The 24,065-nt window shown below is 37.4% G+C and overlaps 1 protein-coding gene across 1 annotated transcript in view; it reads left to right on the top strand.

Annotated features, from left to right (window-relative positions):
* galnt9 (polypeptide N-acetylgalactosaminyltransferase 9) overlaps window positions 1–22,190 on the top strand; it is an 82,182-nt gene extending 59,992 nt beyond the window's left edge. Inside the window, exons 7-11 of the mRNA XM_066689668.1 lie at window positions 9,596–9,781; window positions 11,781–11,918; window positions 14,071–14,166; window positions 19,316–19,483; window positions 20,295–22,190. Of these exons, the coding sequence (XP_066545765.1) occupies window positions 9,596–9,781; window positions 11,781–11,918; window positions 14,071–14,166; window positions 19,316–19,483; window positions 20,295–20,441 (735 nt within the window). The 3' untranslated portion in view covers window positions 20,442–22,190. The remainder of the gene's footprint in view (window positions 1–9,595; window positions 9,782–11,780; window positions 11,919–14,070; window positions 14,167–19,315; window positions 19,484–20,294) is intronic.
* Window positions 22,191–24,065: the final 1,875 nt, after the last annotated feature.

Here is a 24,065-nt window from a genome sequence, read left to right as displayed (position 1 = left end):
TAACTAGTGCATTGTACAGTCTGAACATCACTGCCATTGTTCTCAATTCTACACTATTGACAATATACCCTAGCATCCTGTTTGCCTTTTTTATTGCTTCCCCACATTGTTTGGATGGAGAAAGTGAGGAGTCCACATAGACTCCAAGGTCTTTCTCATGCGTTACTTCATCTACTTCTATTCCTAGTGTAATTATAGTGGACATTTTTGTTACCTGTATGTTATACCTTGCACATTGAATTTCATCTGCCAGGTGTCGGCCCACAACTGAATATTATCTAAGTCCCTTTGAATAGCATGTGCTGCCGAGATTGTATCTGCTGAGCCACCTATTTTATTTGTATCTGCAAATTTGACAAGTTTGCTAACTATCCCAGAGTCCAGATCATTAATCTAGATTAGAAAAAACAAAGGCCCTAGTATTGATCCCTGTGGAACTCCACTAACAACCTCACTCCAGTTAGAAGCGACTCCTCTAAGCGACACCCTCTGTTTCCTAGACATCAACCAGTTTATAATCCATCTACTTACATTACCCTGAATGCCTACAGCTTCCAATTTGAGGATCAGTCTTTGGTGTGGAACCTTATCGAAAGCTTTTTGAAAATCTAAGTATATCATATCATATGCTTTCATGTAATCTACAGCTGCAGTTGCATGTTCAAAAAATTATAATAAATTAGTTAAGACATGATCTAAACCCATGTTGACTATCTCCAAGAATATGGTTTTCATTAAGATGCTCCTCTATTTTCTGTCTTATCATTTTTTCCAACATTTTATAAGTAATGCAGGTGAGACTGATTGGCCTGTAATTTCCTGGCTCAGTTTTGTCCCAGATCAACACCACAGTAGCTCAAGAGTTCTCAATACTCTATGGAGTGGGCAATTCTCAGAGCATTGCACAGCCGTGGAGCTGCTTTGTCGGCTCGGTCACCTTTCATCTTCGGTTGGCAATGGGGTGCTGGAGAAATACAAGCTTTTACATTATGTTTTACAATAATGTAAATAAATAAAAACCTAATAGCACACAAACTACACCTCAACATAAAAACACAACAGTAAAGAAAATAAAAGTTTATTTGAAAGCGCAAATCTTTGTAAATAATGTAAGTCAAATTTTCGTTGTTTATCTGTGCTTAACCAGACTTGCCTATGCCGATAAAGATACCTATTTGCTGAAATCTGCTGGTTGCAAAATAGCTCAATGCTAAACATAGCTTCAGACGTTTTGATAAGGTATGACTGTGCTTCGATGTAGGTCATTAAACAGAGGTTAAATATGGTTCATGCTGTTAATCTATACCGGTTTCATACGTCTTCCTCCCGAAAAACCTCTAACGGTCTTTAAATACCTGGGTCTGCGTGTGTGACGCCGGCGAAGTGTACAGAGTTCCTGCATTTTAAAAAATCAGATCAAGCGCTGATCCTGCTGAAAAGCAGGATAATTTTTCAGCTTGGATCTGAGCTCAGATTGTGCCCTGATCCGTTTAGTACAACACAATTGAGATCAAGATCAAGATCGGATCCCGGATCCCGTTAGTACAACCCGCCCCAGATCTACAATGTCGTACAAACGAACTATATACACCACTGGGTGCAGGAACCAACTCATGTGCCACACGCGGAACATGCCTGCTGATTAGGCCAGCTAACGCAGGGCAATGGTAGCTCTACTGTGTTGACAAATGAACTATGTACACAGCAGAACATGAGAGCCAACTCAAATGCTTACCGCTGAGAACAGCAGCGGTCTATTGCCCTATGGCATACAGCCAGAGCGGGCCACATACCTGCTGATCAAGGAACTATACAAGCTAGAGTGGAGCCACAGTCCTGGGAGGGACCGGTCCTGTCAAATCCAACCCGTAGAACCGGACAAATGTAAGTGGAAAAGCCCAAGCTGCAGCCACACAGATGTCTGCCAAGGGGGCGCCTTGAAAGGGCCCACGATGTGGCAATGCCTTGAGTTGCATGGGCCACCATGTGTACAGGCACCAGGGTCCCGGTGGACTCGTAGGCCATGGTAATAGTGTCCACAATCCAATGTGAGACACGTTGATTTGAAAGTGCCTGGCCCTGTGTCTGCGCTCCATAGGACACAAACAGTTGGTCCAAGCGCCTAATGTCCTTTAGTGCGTTCCAAATAGCACCTGAGGGTCCACACAGGGCAGAGCAGGTGAAGCCGACTCTCTTGCTCAGAAGAGAAGGGAGGAGGATGACCCTGTAGCCATCTCCCACAAAACAGGACATGTAACTCACTACCAGCATCCAGCACTACATCAAGGTGCCATGTGGGCAGTGAAGGGGTGCGAGAAGGCCGTAGCCGTGGAGTTCCCTTCAGAAACTGCGCAGCCAAGAAATGAGACCCAGGGGGCTCGCCATCAATCCAGACAGGCAACCGTGGGCCTATCAGCAGAACTGTCACTTGTTCTCTCCTAACCTTCTCCAGGACCATTGGAAGAAGGGAGAATGGTGGGAACACGTAAAGGAGACAGCGTGGCCACACTTGGGCTAGCTCGTTGATCCCTAGGGTTCCTGAGCAGTCTTGGATGCAGAACCATAGTGGGCAGTGGGTGGATCCACTTCTGCTCTGCCGAACCAGCTCCAATTTGTAGTATCACATGCGGGTGGAGGTGCCATTCCGAAACCGGGGGGCCTCCCTGAGAGAGGAGGTCCGCTGCCGTGTTGGATAGGCCAGGGAGGTGAACTACAGTACAGTCTGCACGACCAGAGACCTCCTTGCCTGTTGATATAGGCAATCACCACTGTGTTGTCTATCCGAACCAGCACATATCTGTCCTGTAGGACCGTCAAGAAATGACACTGTCCGATGAGCACTGCTTGTAACTCCAGGACGTTGATATGGAGGGCCCATGCGGGTTCCGTCCACCACTTCCGTCACAGACTGCTCCCCAACCTTGTTTGGAGGCGTCTGTCATCATCACCACTCGGTGGCAGACTGGTCTTAGTGGCACACCGAGGGTCAAATTGTAATGGCTCCACCATCAACGGAGCACCTTCCAGCACGCCAGAGTGACTGTGACTCGGTGTGCTTGATTGTGGTGAGGATGCATTTGTAAAGCACCCTTTGGCAAAGGGATACCCTGATGCAAGCTCTCAGTCAGAAGAGGGGCTAACACAATGTCCATGTACTTGGAAAACGTGCGTGGGGCTAGCGACAGGCCAAAGGGGAGAACAGCAAACTCATGGCATGTCAGACAAATTGGGCGCAGTTGCCGCAGGGGGGGGCACGTCAGGTAAGGTGGGCATAGCTGGGATGCAGCCTTGCTGTTGCCGGACAGAACACTGTGTATCCAGACACCGGAGTGTGGGATACAAGCGCCACATAGGCCCATATGCTTAACCACACCACATGTGCAAGGGTTTCCGGTGAGGGGTGTACCAGGTGGCTGAGGGTAGTAGGCCACCAGCAGAAGCGGGGCCTAGAACCGAGGCCACACCTGTGGACGGTGCAGCGCAGCAGAGCTCGATCCCAGAAAGCTGAGAGAGCGAGCCACAGGCTGTAGTGCGGGTGCAAGCCAGCGAAGAAGCACCTCTAGCGTGTGTAATCTCTTACGACAGGCCGAGGATTATGCTTGGTGGCCGGGCCTCGGCTTTTACTGCCGCTGCTAGCACTCCTGCTGTGGAGGAAAAAGCACTGAGGACAAAAAAAAAACACAGCAAGCAATCTGATAATATATGGCACTATATTAACACGATTATTATTTGTAAATGCTCTATTTGTGAACCAAAACTGAAACTGAAAGCACAGCCGGAGCTCCGGTGCATGGACGGACAGAATCAAAATTAGGTATAAATATAACTAATAAGACACACAATAGAGACAGAGATGTAGCGAAACGGTGGTGAACAACACTATTAGTGAAGCCAGCCAACCGAAATTTTCAGTTTTTAAGGTCTAATGCAACATACAGACACACAAAGCTCATGTTCTTGGATCCAGGCAAAATAGCATAAGAGGGCGAACCTGTACAGATGTCACTTTAGGAAGTTTAGGAAGTGGGAAGGGACCTGTTTGAGTGATGTGCGCAGGGGCCAATGGCAGCTTCGATAGAGTGATGTTTTAGATCAGGATCCTATGGAAGTGCGCAGAAACCCCTCCCCCCTTGCGCAGTACTTCCGACTTGAAAGATAACATGCATTTAATTCAATGTCTGTAGGAACATGTGCTGTATGAGCAATATAGTAATTCGGTGCACAATAAACACCTTGCCATATGGAGGCACATTGTCTTTGATTATCTCCAAAGCATGTTGCTTGATTTAACATGACACAGCATCACAGTCACAATCACATATTTAATTAAACAAAATTAAGTAACAATTAAAAGTAAGGTTTTTGACTCGTATCTGATGATTAAATTGTTTCATCAAGACATTGTGCGTTGTACAGGAGTATGTATAGACTCTGTCAACATGGTGGTAATTTACAAAGGTTATTAAACAAATATGAATGCCAAGTATCTTTGGCATAATATGCAGGTGATTGTTGTTGGGTAAGTAAGAATGGTCTGTGATACATTCAATACATAAATACATAAATAAATAAATAAATAAATAAATAAACACTGCATTCATCTACTTGAGGGATTGGAAAGCTGCTTAGTCTCTGGTTTTGAAAGGAGAATTGCGCTGGTGATAAGGAGACGATTTATTTCAGACACAAGGTTCATTGTAACACCTTGCTCCCATTTTCATACATCATCTGACTAAAGTATGTACGATTTATAAGTTGAGAGAGGTCAGGGTATGCAGAATGAGTCAGACTGTAAATTATAGTCTCATGGAATTCAAAGGTTACAGAGTCAATAAGACAGAAAAGGAGAGAGAGATTTTTTTGTAGAATGCTCTTTGAATGGCAAGATATGAAAGAGCGGAAACTGAATTTTGTTCAATTCCCTACATATAAATGCTTTGGTTTAAAGCTTTGTGGTTTGTTAAGTAGTCATGTTTTATTTTATTGGTTTGAATGATAGTTTGTTTTATTTTTATTTGTTTTATTCCCTGACCATTTACTGTAGGAGTAGATTCCTTCCTCTGTGAATTGAGATTGGGTTAACATGATAAACGTCTGTAAATATTTAGCCTGATAATACATCTAGTCCTTGAAAAACATGTCTTATGTTGATGTGTAATTCATATGAATGTGAAGCGAAAGCCGCCACAAATACTGAAATAAACCTAACATATCTATGGTCTGTGCTAAATCATCTCTTCAAAGACTAGATTCATCACATTATCATAAAAATACATCATATTTAAATGCCATTAAACTCAGAATCATATTAAACAAGATTAAACATCAGACATCACTTTTTGAGACTGTGTGTGAGAACCAAGTGCAATTAGAAGTGTTTTGTAGTACTCAGTTGCTTTGCACAGCATCCCACCTCATGGTTAGCTTAATGGTTCTCACATTTGTGTATATAACTTAGTAAGGATCTTGACATTTCAGAGGAGTTTAATTGCATTTTACAACAACTCAGTGAGAAAAAGAAAATGCATGCGATGAATCATTGGCTTTGACAAACTTAAAATACAAGCCAAGACAAATTACTTCAGCCTCAGATAGCACGTAAACCACACTTATGGAATCTGAATTCAAGGTTTCCTCGGAAGGCTTGATATTAATAGTTAGTAGCACATAAGATGAGAAACACCTTCTAGTGCTTATTTTTACCACAACGTATGTTTGATTTTCTAAGCACTGAGGATAGAGTTTTGCTTTTGATTTTGCCTGAAGATAAACAATATGCTGGGAAAAGAGTTCAAAGTTGTTATTCCGTGGTTTGTTTGTACATTTCTTGTACAGGTATTTCTTGTAATAATGTGTTCATGTTATGCAAATGCATCTTCATTTTTTAGGGCTGTCTTTACTCTTACAAAATGCTAAACATGATTGTGGCCAAGAATATTCATGTAGCAGACTTGTGATTAGCAATTCCAAATGCATTACAACTCAAATTCTGGGAGAAACGTGGTGTTTTTGGCTCACTGCTCTCTCCTTTCCGACATCATACTATAACGGTTTAATGAAAACACACTCTAATTTCTCTATACTACAAAGAGTTTTGGCTCTTTCAATTAAATTTTTAAAGACAGACGCTTACTTCCTTTAGCCGGTGACCTATTAGTTTATCAGTAGAGGAAATCACAGCTCTGTTCTTGTTTAGAAATCACTTTTGCATAAATCCACTGTTTATTGGCTAAATGTTCCCACTAACAGCTGCAGCAGTGAATAGAATTAATACACCGCGATATTTCCCTAGGGCACCATTCTCCCTGTTTAATCTTTGCTACTTATTAATTGCGATGGGCAAGGGTAATATTCTGCACTTCGTGGGCTGGGGGTGGATACGTGGTTGTGTTGTTTCGCATTCATTTCCATCTCATGTTTATAATGGTATGTAGTGCTTCCATTATTTCTCCAGAGTGCTGATTTATGTTAAAAGTTATTCCAAATTAAAAGCAATGTGATGAACATCTCTCAAGGTGCCTAAAAACTTTCCACGTATCACACATGATAGATATATTTTTTTAAATAATATCAACATCAGCAGAACTTTGTTTTGACCCATATATGATATCATAATTTCCTTCTTCTGAAATCCCTTGCAGCCTGTTGCCTTCTTAACACACCCAGAGTGGCTTGTTAAGTTCTGCCTACTGCAGAAGTTCGAAAAAAATAATAATTAAAAGGTTACTTTGACAGTCCCTTAACACTCTTTGATAAGTTCGCAAATATGTGGGAACTGGGTCGATTTACATTGCAAATGGCAAAAAAACTACAACCGATCGCTACAGTTGCTGCTTTGAACCAATGGAGTTGAATTTGTTTAAAAGAATAAATTAGTTAAGCGAGGGCCTTGGAGCTTTAAAAGAACAAATACACAACATCGATAGATGGTATGACATATTTTGTTTCTCCAGATTTACTTGAATTTGTTGAAATTTTAATGGATTATTTTAGAGGAGGGTTGGGAATACTAGTAAATAGTGGGGAAAACTACCACTGGTAAATAAAGATTTTCATCATGTATACTGTTTATCTAAATTAGTGCTGTGATGCCCCAAAACTGTCAGTGGCTAGTAACAGTCCCATTGAACTAGTTTCAGCTTTAATGTCCTTGATGTATAACCCATTCCAATGTCTGATAGGCACTATATGGTGAGAACTAGAAGACTAAAGACTCACAAATCAGGAAAAAGTTTTTTTTTTTAAGTGCTTTGGTCAAATACCATTTTCAGACTTTCATTACAGACAACTGTTTATTAATTTGCTTCAAAAACGAACAGACATTACAGCTAATAGCCTAATCTATTACACAGTATTTTTTTAAACAATAAGACAATATATCCCCCTTGTCATTTTGATAGTGTTTCCTAGTTTTGGTAATCTTTTCAGAATGAAATTAAGAAAGCTTTTGGCCAGATTGTTTGACAGGTCAGAGCTGTCTAGTTTGCCAATTTTGCTTCTTGCGGAAAACCGTCCTGAATTTGGTTCCAAACAGTTAACACTGTTCTGTCTGACAAGCAATTTCAATTGCTTAGGCCCAAGCTGCAAAACTGAGGTTTCTACAGTCACCAAAAATGTTTTGAAAAAGTGTTTTGGTCAATTGGCACTATCTAAAGCTACGTTACATATTATTTTACAGGAAAGTAGAAGTCTACAGTTTTCAACATATAGGTTCCAGTTGTGTGTGATGATGTCCAATAATGGATATAAAGAGACTGATGCTAATAAAATATATTATTATGAAAGTGTTAATTTTATTATCTTATCATATGTAAAGATGTTATATTTATATATAAGTTAAGGTGATTATTTGCTGAATAGATTTCATGCTGTTTCACAGATCCTGTCAATGATAAAGAACGTGCACATATGAAGCTATACCTAGAACCATGACCATGTTCAGCTCTCACATGTGAGCTCTTTAAAACATGGCTCATGAAAACTGCATCATGGTTTCCCCCCGTGTATTCTTCTATTACCATACAGATACAGGCTGTCCTTGAAAAAGAATGGAATCTGATCCATTTCTCAACAGAGCATGCATCCCAATGTGAAGGGACCTGGGTGCACTGCCTCGACACACAGTATGTCACACCTAGTGAACCTTTGCCCTCGTTGAGAGGACTGCATCAGGACTCCATGTTAATCATCATGACAGACTCAGATTATCCATCACACATGGCTGACAACAAGAGACAGAATATGTGCAAAATTACTTGAATGCATACAGATGGGCTTATCCTATTACTGTATCTATTTACACACAGTGGGGGAAATAAAGCATATGTGACAGGTTGGACAACACCATGTCCTTTAGGTAATCTCCGCTATTGTTAATAAAACTGAAAGCCGAGTAACACAAGACGGGGCTTTCAAGGGTTGTTTGCGCCCTCTTCTGCAGCTTCCATTCCTTTCTTTCTGCTGACATGCAGGAACAATACCTGACAGTGTCAGTGTGAAGACTCATAGGAGGAATGTTTCCAGGATTCACTCTAGAGGCATGTCGTAAAACAAAGCTGTTAATTTGTGAATTTACAAACTTCAGCAGAAAAGAATGATCTGCAAACCTAATTGCTGCCAATGAGTAATTTACTGTTGTTTACGGGGTTGGATGTGGGGCGTAGACAATTAAAAAAATCAAACATGAAACAATGTACAAATCTACAGCACACAATAGAACTCTATCTACTGTAAAGCTAGATCTGAAATGTAAAATTAGGTGCTTTTTAAGAGTTACATATAGCTAATTTCACAATAGAAGAGCAGGACCCATGTAGTTAATTTGAAGTTAGTGTGTTTACATAGTAGGTGCATAGTAGTACATCTGTAGTTACTCATAAGAATAGTGTAATTATGTGTTATTACAATGTACTAAATGTGTAACAATAATTAACGGTATATGTAACTACATAATTGTAACTACATTTGTAACATTGTTGGTAACTACGTTTTTTCTTAAATGCTCATATGATTACATATAAAACTGGTCCCAATTTTGTAAATACACTGTAACTAGAGAGACTGTAAAGTATTATTTGGTTGTGAATTGATGTTCATAAAAATTATATTTTGTTCCATGGGCCCGATTAAATTTAAATGGCTGTGAGCCAATCACATCGGTTGTATTTTAGGCTAAAACAGAGGGTGGGAGCACAAGAGGTCAATGAGAAACCACACAGATGTAAATAAAAGCATTTACGAACACAATAATAGCTAACTGTAGACCTGAACTTAAGAGTGGTTATAGAGTGTTAGAAGACAGATATAATAGAAAATAAGTCTGCCACTGAGTGCAGGTTTGAAGTTTATAATTTGTGGGTGGTTTAATCCCAGCTATGGTCTCGTTTTCTTGTGCCTGAATTGGTTTTAAGTGTGTTTTTGTGTCTGGAGAAAATCTGTTGTTGACTATTAACTGTTATGGAGTGTCCCAGTGTGTTGGGAGCAAAGCAGTAAAAAGCGCAGGCACCCAAAGTAGCTGTATGAGCTGGAGGAGGCCCGCACAGTTAATTAAAAAGAATTACATGATCATAATGATGGCTTGTTCTCTTTCTTTCAGGTGTGGCAGTGCGGGGGAAGTATGGAGGTACTGCCCTGTGCCCGAGTGGCTCACATCGAACGCACAAAGAAGCCTTACAATAATGACATCGATTACTATGCAAAGAGGAATGCGCTTCGAGCAGCCGAAGTGTGGATGGATGAGTACAAGTCTCATGTGTATATGGCATGGAACATACCCATGAATGTGAGTTTGGGGAAGACCTCTTTCGGGTGTATGTTAGCAGCTTTGGAGCAGTTACTTCAAATTGCTTATCTGCATTTCTGGAACATGTTTCAGCTGTAATTTTACCCCCGTACCTTGTGATGAAAGGAATATTGCACAGGGCTCTTTTAGTGACACTAATTTATATTGAGAATAGGAAAGATCAGAAGGAGAAAGCTCCATCAGACAAAATTCAATAACTACAGCTTAGAATGCATTACATATACTGTGTCTGTATACTGAATACATACAGCATACATAACTTTAAAAATACCTCCTCCAGTTCTGAAATACTGATCATTGTAACAATATGCATACACTGTTCAGATGAGAGAGAACAAAACACAAGTACAAATCTCAAAAAGGTGACCTCTGTGTGTCCCTTGAGTTAATGATCACTTTCAAGTCAATGCAAACAATCAGGCAATCAGCTTATTACAGAGAGATGCGGCAACTAGCAATCACAATGATTTTTGATTTAGTAAATCTATTTCTGTCAATGTTAATACCATTGAAGATGTGGACAGAGACACCGCAGATGGAGACATATACATATGTGGAAATATTCTTGTAGCATTATGTTGTTGTTTATCTGTGGTACATTTGCAGTACAATTCTTAGTTATTCACACAATGCCTTTCTGCTTCAAAAATTGAGTTTCCCAGTATAATTCCACTTCAGACATTACTGTACAGAAACACTCTTTATAAATGGGATGAGCAGCTTCATCTTTATGACTACACCATGAATCACTGTACTAACCTCAAGGTAAATTGAGTGAGTTTGCCAATATGATATATACTGACATTGCCTTTGGCAAATATAATGTCTAGCTGCTTATGTTTTAATTTTTGTAAAAATAAAATAGTCATCATTCGTGAGAGAGGACCATAACCATAACCATAACAATTCATATTAATAAAAAAAATACCAGTAATGTATATTGTTTAGTATAGTATACTATTATTAGTATGTAACAAGTGGTCATTTACTAGTATTTAATCAACTATACGATTGCAATAATTATGGTTTAAAGATACATGCAAATGAGAAGATCTGGCAACATAATTCTCTAAGAGTACTATAGGTGCTGCAATTAAAATATTTACTCATGCATTTTGAAATACTGGAGCACTTAATGAAGCAGTCTGTCTTCGGAGGTTAAAACACCAGAGTGTTTTACTTATTAGGCATTCTCACCATAAATCTTGGAAGCTGTCCACATTATACCATAAGAGCTGTGAGCACTCATAATTAAAGACCTGATTAAAATGTGCAAAGCATAGCATCAACTCTAATGGAAGAACAATGAAATTCCCATAAGACTGACACAGTGATCCCATGCTGTTGTAAACACTGACTGACTGAAAATGCTTACCCTTTTCAGGAAGGATGTGATCATTATTATTTAGAGCATGTTTTCCCATTTGATAAATAATCATTGCATATTTTAGATAAATAGGATTGTCCTGGAGTCTCCAAGAAAGAATTTGTTACATTTGACAGTAAATTAACAGCTACCATGAACCCTTAACCTGTGCCAAACCTACCTCTGAATGTAACTAAGGATGGGCTCACAGTTTTAAGGTTTCATCTTTTTGATAGTTAGGTTTTAAAATAATCACAGATCCACATAACTTTATCAGACATTTATTGATTCTAGGCTACAGATATGACATTTATAGCAACAGTTGCATTAGACAGTAAAGGAACCACCAGCATTTATAGTATAAATAATATTAATTACATTTCCTTCCCTGTATTCTAGCTAAAACGAGAAATGCGCTAGAACAACAAATAAAGGAACACGAAAATTCAAATAAATCAATAAAAAATGATTGTGGTTATAATATGCTTTATTCTCTGCCCTTTTAGTGATTGAACACATTTTTGTATTTGTAGTCTTTATTTTGTTTGTTGAAAATGAATAAAGAAAAGTTGTGCAGTTAAAGGCATATCCCTCCTCTTTCTAATTCAATAGAACCCTGGAGTTGATTTTGGGGATGTTTCGGAAAGAATCGCTTTGCGTAAAAAATTGCAATGTCGCAGTTTCCGGTGGTATCTGGAAAATGTCTACCCGGAGATGCGGATTTACAATAATACTATCACGTATGGAGAGGTAAGATCTAACCTAAAAATATGCTGTTATTTTGTTTTGTTTCCTGTTAGGGATACAATACATACATCTTATTGTGTTTCTGTTTTAAAGTGTACCTTTTGAAATCTCATTAAACTCTTCTTAGTAGTTTTAATCGATCAAAATGTCGTTTCCATGGTTCACAATGCTGAAATGTTCTTTGAGCAAAGAGAATGTTTGCTTTCTAATTATGAGGCATTAAAGAAATTGCCTCCATGTGGATGTCTCACAATTACATTTTGGTTCTGTCACTGGTATGCTTAATCATCATTCTAAAGAAATTAAAATGTTGATCTTTTCATTGTGCTCTGTACTCTCCAATTTAAATTAAATTTGGAAAATCATGTGAAGTATAAAATCAGATTAAAGCCAAACTGAGTCAAAAACTGGAGATGGAAATTGTAGGAAATCGACCACATTTTTAAATATATATAAAACATGGGAAGGTGAATTCAGAAGCTTTGCTGGTGTGAGCTGGAAAAGAGACACTGCATAAAACCAAGTAAAAGCATCCTGGGGAGGCCGCCATCCAACAGTGGATCGATAAAGGTTGCTGATGATGACGATTAAAATAGATGTGTTCGTATCCTTGTTTTATTAATTGTCTGCATATTAAAATTGGTATTTTGCACAGGGCAAAAACTAGTCTGCAATGCTTTACTTCATGTATCAAAGGTACAATTTCCATTTTTATACATTTTATATTTTACTATAATCTGCTCGGAAACAGTAATGAGAAAAGGCAATAAATGCTGCTTTCCCAGAACTGCACAGATGGTCAATTTAGGAAATGTGTCACTGATCTCTGAAAAAGTAGGGATCTCGAATTAATTGAATTAATTTTGTGCTTTGTGTGATAATTTATGATTCATTCAAAAACAAGGTTACCAACTGTATACGAAAAGTAAGGAACACTGTACCAACATTGTTTCCATAGCAACGGGTAACAGCTCTGGGATGTAAACTGGAAAACAGCACATGATCCGTTTTTTAAATTAAACAGTTATTAGCTTCAGATGTCACCAGATTATTTTTGCTAGCTGTCCGTGTCGTATTAAGTAAACTAAAAGGAAGGCATAGATTTTGAAATTATTCCAATTACTTTTAAAAAAATCAAGCCTTACAATAACAACCATCTCCTAGTGTTGAGGTAACAACTTCATGTCTACAATATTTGTAAACATAGGAATTGAAATAAATAAATAAGATTACACTTCATGCAGGATGTTTCTTAATTTTATCTTCTTACAAATTGATTTGCATTCCCATATTCGTAGTATTGTTTCTCTGACCCTTAAACATTCCTCTACAAGTACTTACTGCAGATTAATCACTCAGAGCTGCTTGAATTGAAACTCTTAATATAAACTGATATGCCAGCATGGGAATAAGAAACATATGCCACCATTTTTTTTAAGATTCAAAAGCACCCAGAGACAAGAGTCTTGCTGTCTTATCGGAGCTATTGTAATGAACAGGTGGTTTCACATCTTGTGACTAAATTGGATTTGCAAGATTCTCCAGATTTGTGTGGACACACCTGTAGAGTTTGAAAATTAAATTAAAATGCAATCAGACTGTTGTAACTGACACAGTGTCTTCATCCCACAGTCTAATAGTCTGGCACGTGAGTGATGCCCTCAAGGGTTCAGTCTAGTTAATTTTATGAAATGTTTTTTTTGGCATCTGGTTCTTTTACTTGAATACAGCATGTTCTGCTTTTGAATTCTGTCCTTTTTTTGGTTTGTATGTTATATGACCAAAACACATTGGTGTCAGTGTTGCATCACCTGAGATAACTAACATATTTTGTATTACATTTTTAGGCATTTGCGTTTGACCAAACTGTTTTTAATACAATTCCAGAAGCTCTTTAGTTTAGCACAAAAAAACAAGCAGAAAAAAGCAGCAAATTCCTTTTTTTATTTTTTAGGGTACTGTATCTTTAAACAACTGCACACAATGTAAGAGATGTTGAACGGTTTCAGTTGTATTTAATCACCTTAGTCATGCAGAACCCAAAGGTTCTTCAGGCCTCGAGAAGCAGAGATATCCAGGGCTTGCTCGGAAGCTCTGACTATAATATTTTGTGATAAATATGACTTTTTCTTACTTCTGTGTGCTTATTTCTCAGGTGAGGAACAGCAAAGCCAGTGGCTACTGCTTAGACCAAGGATCTGAAGATGACGATAAAGCCATTCTCTACCCATGCCATGGGATGTCATCTCAGGTTGCTGCCTCTTATTTCTCCAAATCTATTCATCCATGTCTCCCTTTTGCTGTGATATCCCTACGAGGAAAAAGAAACGCTAGATTTTAAATCTGGAAGCTGTTTGGCATTACAAAGCAAGAGGATCCAGTGGCTTGTTTGAGAAGCAAATAGTAGATCATCTTATCCTTTTTATGATGGGTTGCTGTGAAAATATTTGCTCTTTGAAACCCTCACAAAATAAATGTAAATGTCTTTCCATTAATTCATGTAGCAATTTATATAAAAATAAATAGATAAAGGGGCAGAAAACAAAGGTTTTTTTATATTTATTTCATGACATGGGATAATTGTTTTGATTGGCACTCATCCACATCTGTAGCTTGATCCTTGATGTAGAAGTACACTGTTTACTATCTAGGCTACATACAGTCTTCACTCAACCACTGGGTCAAATGCCACTTAGCCATTATAGCTTCATGCTGTTTCCAAATCAAGATTATGCCCAGCAAGGAGGTAGTCATTCTAATGATGGCAAAACTATTTGTTGGCTAGAGATGCAAAATAAAAACCACTACCTGTTGGCAGTTCGCTATAGTGGTCATAAGTCCTGACCAAGGGGAAAAAGCAGCAGGAACTACCGGAGGGCGAACTCCTGGCTGTTGTTTCCCCTGCAAGGCTGAGGTGGCTGACAGAAATTCCCTTTGGGAGCGTTAAAAGAGATAAAACAGTAGAGATGTTATGTATTTAATACTATACTAATACTGTATTTAACACTGACAATGAATTCAATTGGTGAACATCCTTAAAAGACATTACTAAAACTCCTTCAGGGTTTAGTTCAACAGTACAATGCCGTTATAAATCCATTAACACCCTGGGATAATATACTAATACAGAGATTAATTGAATTGATGCCACTGGACTAAACTAAAATGCAGTACACAAGGCACAGAGAGAATGTCTAATCTGATCATTAGAGGTGTGAATAAATTGTTCCTTTTGTGGTTAAAACAAATACTATATTTATCCTTGGCTTAGTGGAGCAACATAGTTAATTTCTTCTGAAAACAGAATCCACCTGATTATGCTTAATTGTGACCATTTCCAGCCTATGAATACCTCATATATTTTGATACATAGAATCGGTACAGTCACTGCAACAGGTTAGAGGCTTGTTCACAATTTTACACATGAACACTAACCTCCACTGTTCATTAAAGAATTTAAACAATGCATGACACGTATGGATAACAGGACTGTGTTCTACCTGACAACGCGCACTGCTTGTGTTAAGAACCCTTAAGTCCTCTAAGAGCCATTTTGAAAAATGAGAAGTGTTTGTTTTTACAGCAGAGCAGCATGCAAATCAGCTGTTATTGTGGCCTTCCGTGTCAAAAGGTCACGTGTTTTCATCATGGTGGCCTCTTGTAATCCCCGTATTGTGGCGTGCCTCGTAATCTCAGTACATCACATTGCAGTGCTATCGCTCCTTGGTAAAAGACTGAGAGGTGGGCCTCAAAAAAGCTTCAACACAGTGAGGGATTAAGCCTCCCAAGCTCTGCCAATTCCTGCTGGTTCAAACACACCGCAGGCAATAAGGAAAGCAGCAGTCTGCAACACACAGAGGAAGCAGAGTGAGTCATATCAGTTATGCTGATAATTGGAGTGAAGGGACTACAGAAAGATCAATATTAATAAAAGCATACTGTGCCTCCTGTCATTTATGCACCCTCATTTCTGTTATTTAGTAATGCATGTGCTAGTGTACTGGCAAAGGAAAAAAACTTAAAAAAAAAAAGATTAATGCATTTATTACAGTAACTCTATGACACTGAGATCATTGTAAATAGGAAAACAAATTGTATTGGATTATGACAGGAATTTCCATATAAAGGCACAGATACATCAAATCATTAATTTATCCTAAATGTGGTAATGAAGGTGAAAATTAAGTGAAAAATAAAAATTGCAACACATTATTAAAGGGCCATCCTTATTAAATATAAATATTGCAGATAAGTGTGGTTCTTTACATTTTTCAACGTATTCCCACATAATCTCTTGTCATAACATGAATTTTGATTCTGTATAATCAATGTCAACATTTAAAAATGAACAGATATTTAATAACACGTTCTGAAGTGAATATGGATTGTTTCGGCCTTACAAAGCTAACTTCAAGTGTATTATGTACAGTTAATTGTACATGAAAGACATGCAAGCCATTGCAAAACATACGGCCTGAAAAAACCTGATCCATTAAAAATTCATCAGACTGAAAAAGCAATAAAGCCCATATTCTATACTTAGAGAACAAGCTAATTGGCTTGGTGAATGCCTTTCCCGTGGTTTTAATTCTTCCACTAGTCCACTTTTAAGTGCATTAGAATGTAAAGAAACATGAAGGAGAATCTGTGGAAGTCCTGTTACCCACAGATTATCAGGTTCAGTCAGTGCCACGTTCTCCCGTTCCTGATGGACCGGCTTAGTAAGAGTAGGGGCTGGAGTTGAAGATGTCAGACGCACAAAGCATTTAAAGGGTTTATGGTCACCTAGGTATAATATGGAAATACAGTTATATGTTTTGAGCTTCTCATTTCTTTACATCTCCATTGTTACTCGTGCAACATTTCACATCCAAGATTGCAACTCTGAATGTTATCTTTCGAGTTGAGGATGCTTCCCAAAGGGGGAGGAGCCTACGTTACTACCATGGGATCTGTGAAAGGAAGCTGCCTATAGGCCACTACACTTCGTCACTCAAACAGCCCTCCCCTGACAGTTTCTTTATTGCCGAAACCCAAAAGTTCACCTTCGATAGTTGCATTCAGAACAGTTGATGACTGTGCAAAAGGTCTGTGTTGAAAACATCTCCAAACAGTTGCTACAGAGCAGCCGATATGCTGCTGTAATGGATTTTGAGACCAAAATGAACTGGCAAGCGATTTATTGTGGGGGCAAGGGAGATTAAAACAACTGATAAGTAAGCCATTTTATTTAATCATTTGTGTCTAGATGACCATAAAAAAGGATAATGTACCTCATCACATATTCTGTGACCTTTCGAGCAAGCAAGCAGAACATCTCCACACTGGTTTTAGTTTCACTTGAGAACATGAAAATGCATTTTTGCCCCCTCTCTCCATCTCATTACAGGATAAGCACATTTGACTGGATAACACACTGGTGAATTAAGCTTGTTATATCGTTCTGTCATTAGGTTTTATGCATGAGCTCACAAATCATCTGTTTCATTATTTAACCTTCAGGAGAAGCCCCCTGTTTTTGTGATTCCCACACTAGCCATTTAATGTCACCAATACCTTCACAGCTGTATGAGAATATAACTCATCATTGGAGATAAAATACAGAAAAAGTTGCCTGGACCCATGATGTTTAAAAAATAAAAAATAAAAAAAATATTAAAACTAATCAAAATAAGATTCATTTTACTTCTTTTGCATTCTTGCTTGGCTGTGTAGATGTGAAAGTTTATTATTATTATTATTATTATTATTATTATTATTATTATTATTATTATTATTATTTTATGTTGTTATGCTGTGATGCATTTAATTTAATATGAATGTATTTCATATGAGTTTAACATTAACATAATGAAACACATACTGTGCATTAAATCAATGTAGAAGCTAAATGTACCAGGCATGTAAATTATGAAACACTGGGATCTTGTTAAAACATGCAAAGAGTTATAAAATAAAAAAATGAAATGAAAACAATAGCACGCAGACCATTATTGAAAAGGTCCGCAGGTTCAGTTAAACTGTCTGTTGTTTTATTTTTGTTTTTATTTTTTAAATTAGCTTGAGTTTTTCCATCAGCATTATAGTACCACGTCTTCTCAAGGGAGCTGTATTTTTAAGATAAAAAATTAGATTTTATAAATAATAGTATTTACTTAATTCTGATTAAATAATAACATTACAAGTTTAGGTCCAATATTTATTTATTTATTGATTTGAACCTGATACAGTTACATAAATGTGCAACTTCTGTGTCAGATGGAAATATAGATGAAGCTGTTCAAGTTAATTACAAATGAACATTGGTTTTCTTATCTTAATCTTTCTGCCCTAAAATAAACATGACAAGGAATTCTTAAATGATCTACTTATGGTGTTTTCTACCATATCAGATACTAATGTGTTGAGAAAAGTTTACTGACAAAATCTACTAGAAAGTAACCAAATTAAGAAACTCTTTAATTGGAAAAATGTGCATACACGATATGTCGAAATGTGTATTTCCTAAATAAAAGGTAAGAAAATAAAATAGTAAAACAAATAAGCTATATGCTTTATTGTTTCCTTAAATTAAATACATAACTGAGCACTTTCTCTCTCTCTCATATATATATACACACAAACACATTCTCTTAGACATACAGATAACAGTTAGAGAAGTATATCTGTAAGTAAGATCAACCAGTCACATAATTCAGATTGTCATTGACAAGAAAGGAATATTGAGTATGTATTGAAACATTTTATAAAAAATACAATATAAAGAAACACATTAAGTTCGCAAAGCTATTCCATCAGCAGTCTCCCTTTCATGAATAAGAAACTCCTTTATATGTTCCGTAAATTCAGATAAATTCATGAAAACATTTTCTATGAAAAGCTTTTTTTTATTCTTCTTCTTTAGTTCCAAATAATAGAGCTAAACATTGTTGGTAGGAAACACCATGAAAATAAATCCTTACAATAGAATGTTTTGAAGGTATTATTGGTATTTATTTTTCAAATTATTCTGTACTTTGTGTGTTTTCTTTGTATTTAGAGAGGTGCAATTTTGGTATTTTGAAAGAACAATCACCAACTGAGTTTATTTTTGTAACGAGTTGTACTTTGGGGTATAAAAAACACTGTAAAGCATCTCTTTTGTCATGAAGAGAAGCCATTCTTGTCCATGAGAAAGTGTTTACTATTGTACTAGAAGATACAAAATGGCAGTGACAGTGGCTATAGGAAGAATTCACCTCCCATGGACATTTTTTTACATTTTTTTGTGTTACAGCCTGAAATTGTGATACGTTTAAATGGGATTTTTATTCCTTTGATTTACACAACCTAATCAACACCCTGGAGAGGCTAGATCATTTTTATTGTGAAACAACAGTTAATTATCTTTTGTGTTTCAGCTTGCCCGTTATTCTACACAAGGGCTTTTACAGTTGGGACCCTTGGGCTCGACCACTTTTCTGCCTGACACCAAATGCTTGGTTGATGATGGGAGGGGACGCACTCCGAGTCTGAAGAAGTGTGAGGACGTGTCACGGTCCTCCCAAAGGCTCTGGGATTTTACACAGGTGATCAGAGAGAATGAAATGGGGCCTTTGGTGACATCACCCATGTAGAGAAGTATCATTATGTGAATTCAAAGAAGCTGTAACTTTAATTGTTTTAATTGCTGTAAAGGTTTGGATCTTGTAGCATATCTGAAATGTAAACAAGAGCAAGCATTTAAATGCAATTAGACAGAAAACAATATATACGATGGAAACACAACATGTCTCTAATTGGCTTTCTGATGTGTTAGCAGTTTTAAACAAGGCTTAAAGGGGATTTTCATCCTTCAACACGAAGACACGTGGGTAACAGCTCGACTGTGTGCTTTAGAATGTGCTCTTAAAACCTGCTTAAATGGCAGAAAATCAGTTCTGTTCAACTGCATCATTTCTATATACCTGACCTTGTAACCCATCAGCTGTCTGATTTTAAATGTGCTCTTCAAACTGTTAAAACAAAAGCACTTATCCTTAAAATTATATAATTTACTTTACTGTTACCTATTGGCCATAAACATGGAAGAAAGTGCCCGTTAATAATTTTGAAACATATCATGATTTGTAATATTATTGACTGACTGACATGATGGTTTTAACCAGTGCTGCATAGAATTACTTTCTTAGATAGTTTTTTACATAATTACAGTTTGAGTTTTTGTAAATCAGTGGATAATGCCTAAATAATATACATTTTATGAAGTGCATTATAAAGTGCATTGTTATTGCATATTATTGAGTGAGTTGGTAGTTTTACACTAAGTTTCTACATTTAATGTCTGCGGGAGTTTTGCCAATGCTAAGAATAATCTTCTTTGTCTTTTGGACTTAACAGAATGGGCCAATCATCAGCAGGGACACAGGACGCTGCCTAGAAGTGGAAATGTCCAAAGATGCCAACTTTGGGTTGCGGCTAGTCGTACAGAGATGCTCAGGGCAGAAGTGGATGATCAGGAATTGGATAAAACACCCTAGACATTAACATTCGTCCCACGTTGTCAAGGGATTTTCTAGAGACCATACATATTCAGGGAAACATGGAATTCAATCACGCAGAGCCCATGTCCCACAACTGGGATTCAGACTAAGAGATCTGAGGACAGCTGACTGATCGCCTCAAAAGACAGCATGCACGTAGGAACCCTGCTACGGGGCCACGCTGCAGGTCTCCAGGGGACGTGTGTAGGAACTACGGAAACTCAAATGAAGTGATATACTACAGGGCTTCAAAGTGATACGTTTTATTGTATTATACAGTCAGTATTTCCAGAGTCTTCTCCCTTTCTAAACAAACAAAAGACTCACAATGGAAATGTATCACGTGTTTTCCCCAAATCAGATATTAATTTCCAAATTCACTAAAGGAGTTAAAGTCAATATTGTTCTATGCCAGACTTCTATTTACGTTGTTGTCACATGATACACTTTGCTGGGTCCACAGTTGAAGTGACGGTCCTGAGTTTCTGCCCACTTTGGGATTACAAAAGGGCAACGTATGAATTGTAATTCCAGGCTCTATACCACATTGTCTTGGGATATGTAAAACCCTGGCAAAAGGCTTCATGTGTAATGAGAGGCCTTCAAAAAATAATCTGTTCTCACTACAAAATGCCAAGCTTTTTATCTCTTTTCTTTTTCTCTTTCTTTTTTTTCTTTACATCTTTCTCTTTCTTTCTTTCTTTTGACTGATGCACAAACATTTAAGATTTATTACGTGCCTTTTTTCATTATTATGCTATGTCTGAAGTGGGAATGAGGATCCCCAAAGCATGTCTGAATACTTTTACAGAGGAATCAAAAAATAATATAATTCTATGTAAAGATGTCATATAATAGTAATATATTGTAAAAACTGAACTGGGCATCAGCCTTAAAATAAAACAGAACAAACGGTTTTTATGATGACTTGTTAGTTGTCTTTAGTTTAGAAGTTGATCAGATATTCCCCATGCCTTCTGGGAGCCTTGACTTCATAAATACTCAGAAGAAATGTAGTTCTTCATAAAGGCATAGTGCCCTCTTTAGGCAAATATGAGGAAATGGGTAACTATGTAGTATTGTAACATCCTGATGTAACCAAAGACACTAAATTGTTATTTGCGTAAGTGAAGAAATACATGGAGCTTTGACTTCTACCACCACCCAGTATGGGGCAGTAGTTTGTGTAGTGGTTAGGGCTCTGGGCTCGGGTGTGGAGGGTGGTGGGCTCAGTCCCAGGTGGGGGACACTGCTGTTGTACCCCTGAGAAAGGTACTTTACCTAGATTGTTCCATTAAAATGCCCAGCTGTATAAATGGGTGAAATGTAAAAATAATGTGATATATTGTAACAATTGTAAGTCACCCTGGATAAGGGTGTCTGCCAAGACATCAAGTAATAATAATATTATATAATTATTAAATTTTATTTAAGAATTATTATTTTCTCTAGCTTACAGTTTCCTCTGCAGTGGCCAGTCATTCACTGAATACAACTCATCTGCCGGGGCGTCCATTTCTCTAGAGTCATAGTGGACACTTTCCTAGGTTAATTTAGCTGCTTTTCTTCATTACTACAATGATACAGGATTGTTATACATCACAGCTGCCTCCAGAATATAAACACCAAACCAGTGCACACAACTAAATAAATCAGATAAAAGAGGAGCATTGTCCTTTTGGAAAACCTCTTTGTGTTGTCGGCCTTTATGAAAAATCTATATGCTGCTACTCTTCACGTAAAATGTTCTTTAAATTATTCAAAGCCATCCAATAAATCGAAAAGCCATCTCAAATCCCCTGACCTGTGCTATTAGTGTTTCATGTTTGTTGCTGCTTTGTTAGTAACTCATTTATAAATAAGAATAATGGACATAACAATTTCTTTGCAGGCAATGCTAATACGCATTTAATTCAGCTAGTTTATATATATATATGGTATCAAACTATTTATCAAACTAGCTTTTTTCTATTTCTACTTTGTTTTGTGTACCCTGGAGAATGACCTTTCAGAAGATGGACTGATGAATGGTCACACTTTAAAGCAGTGTGCAAAAGGAACAAAGGGACTTTACAAACCATTTACTCCAAAGCATTTTATGTGGAATCAGAAGTTTTTGTTTTCAAGAGAAAATACAGGAATGGTAAAAAGGAAAAAAAAGGGCATTACACTTCTGTACCCATGATAAAAAATATATTGTTTGTTTTCTGTAGTTAATCTTTAAATTTTTTCTTTCCTTTTTGCTTCACTTTCAATTGAAAGTCAATAAGCTTTGAAAAAGTACTCTTGCCAGGCACATCTCTTGACTTTAAGGCCTGACGATAGAGGCCTCATTTCTTCTTGTAAATCCTGTCTTGTATTCTATTTTGAGGTTACAAAATAGGATGAATTCGGTTGCCTGACAAAGAAGCTAGAACACAAACGCCTGCCTTTGTTGTACTTCCAATAACAAGACTCCTACAGGCTTCCGCGGCTTTTTCTCTGAAATCGTTAAAACCCACCCACAGGATAACAGGGTCTTCAGCAAAGAAGTGGAGGATCACCGATTTATAGAGCTCGGCAGTAGCCTTTTCCTGGTAGGAAGCCAAAAGTTCTGGGGCCGGTTGCACAAAAGGTCTTAAATGCTTTTAAGACCATTTTCGAGGTCTTAGTCTTCAATTTAAGCCCAAAATAAATAGGCCTGTTGCGCACACACAAAAAAAATCAGTTTGGTCTTAAATTTAAGTTATTTGTTAAGCCTACCCTACACCAGTCTTAAATGGGAAAAGGGTATCTCTTGCTATAGAAACTGACATGAAACCAACATGGCAGCACGTACACCAGGTAATTTTGTAATTTTGTAAAGGTAATCGAGAGAGGATATTTAAGGGCAGGCAAAACCCTTCTCATAGAAATCATTCAGAAATAACACAGGAGAATCCAAAAGATCTAGAAATAAATGTACTTCATACAAAGTAATGGAAGTTTGACTAATAATAGTTCCCAATAATTTGACACTGAAATGTTTAATTTAATTAATAAAAACTTACATTTAGGTGAACTAATACAATACAAATGCAAATCTATTATCTAGTATCTATTATAAATAATGACAAATGTATTAACAACTAACAATTCTTAATGATTACAATAATACGTTTCTCCTTCACCTTTTATGTTGTTATGTAGTCGGTAAAACAGCTGTAAAATAAGCAATACATATTAATAATTGTAACTATACAAATAGGCCTTCGTTAAAATTAGTATTTGTATTAAACACCAGTCCAAAACAATATGCATATTATGTAATGTAGTTATATGTTTAATATGTAAAGGGTTTCAACTATTATGTCAGGTGATGTGAGCACAGTGAGGTGTGTCACTCTGGGTAGGTTTGCAGAAACTGTCACGGTAACTAGAGGTTTAAGAAATATAATGAGCAAAAGCAGGAAGTGTTCGCCCCCCTCAACGTGCTTATTAAATGCAGATGTCAGCGAGTTGTATGTATACCTGTGTTATCTTTTTAAAATGCTTGTATACTGAGCTAAAAACAACTCGCTGAGCACAGTTTCGCTTTTAAAGAAACCCTGCCACAGTCGCACGGAATCACCAAGATGGCGTGGTTTCCCTGCTCATTTCTATAAAAACT

This window comes from Amia ocellicauda, chromosome 17, assembly GCF_036373705.1.
Source record: "Amia ocellicauda isolate fAmiCal2 chromosome 17, fAmiCal2.hap1, whole genome shotgun sequence".
Classification (NCBI taxonomy): domain Eukaryota; kingdom Metazoa; phylum Chordata; class Actinopteri; order Amiiformes; family Amiidae; genus Amia; species Amia ocellicauda.
Note: the sequence above shows the minus strand (reverse complement) of the source record. Positions and strands in the feature narration are given on the sequence as shown.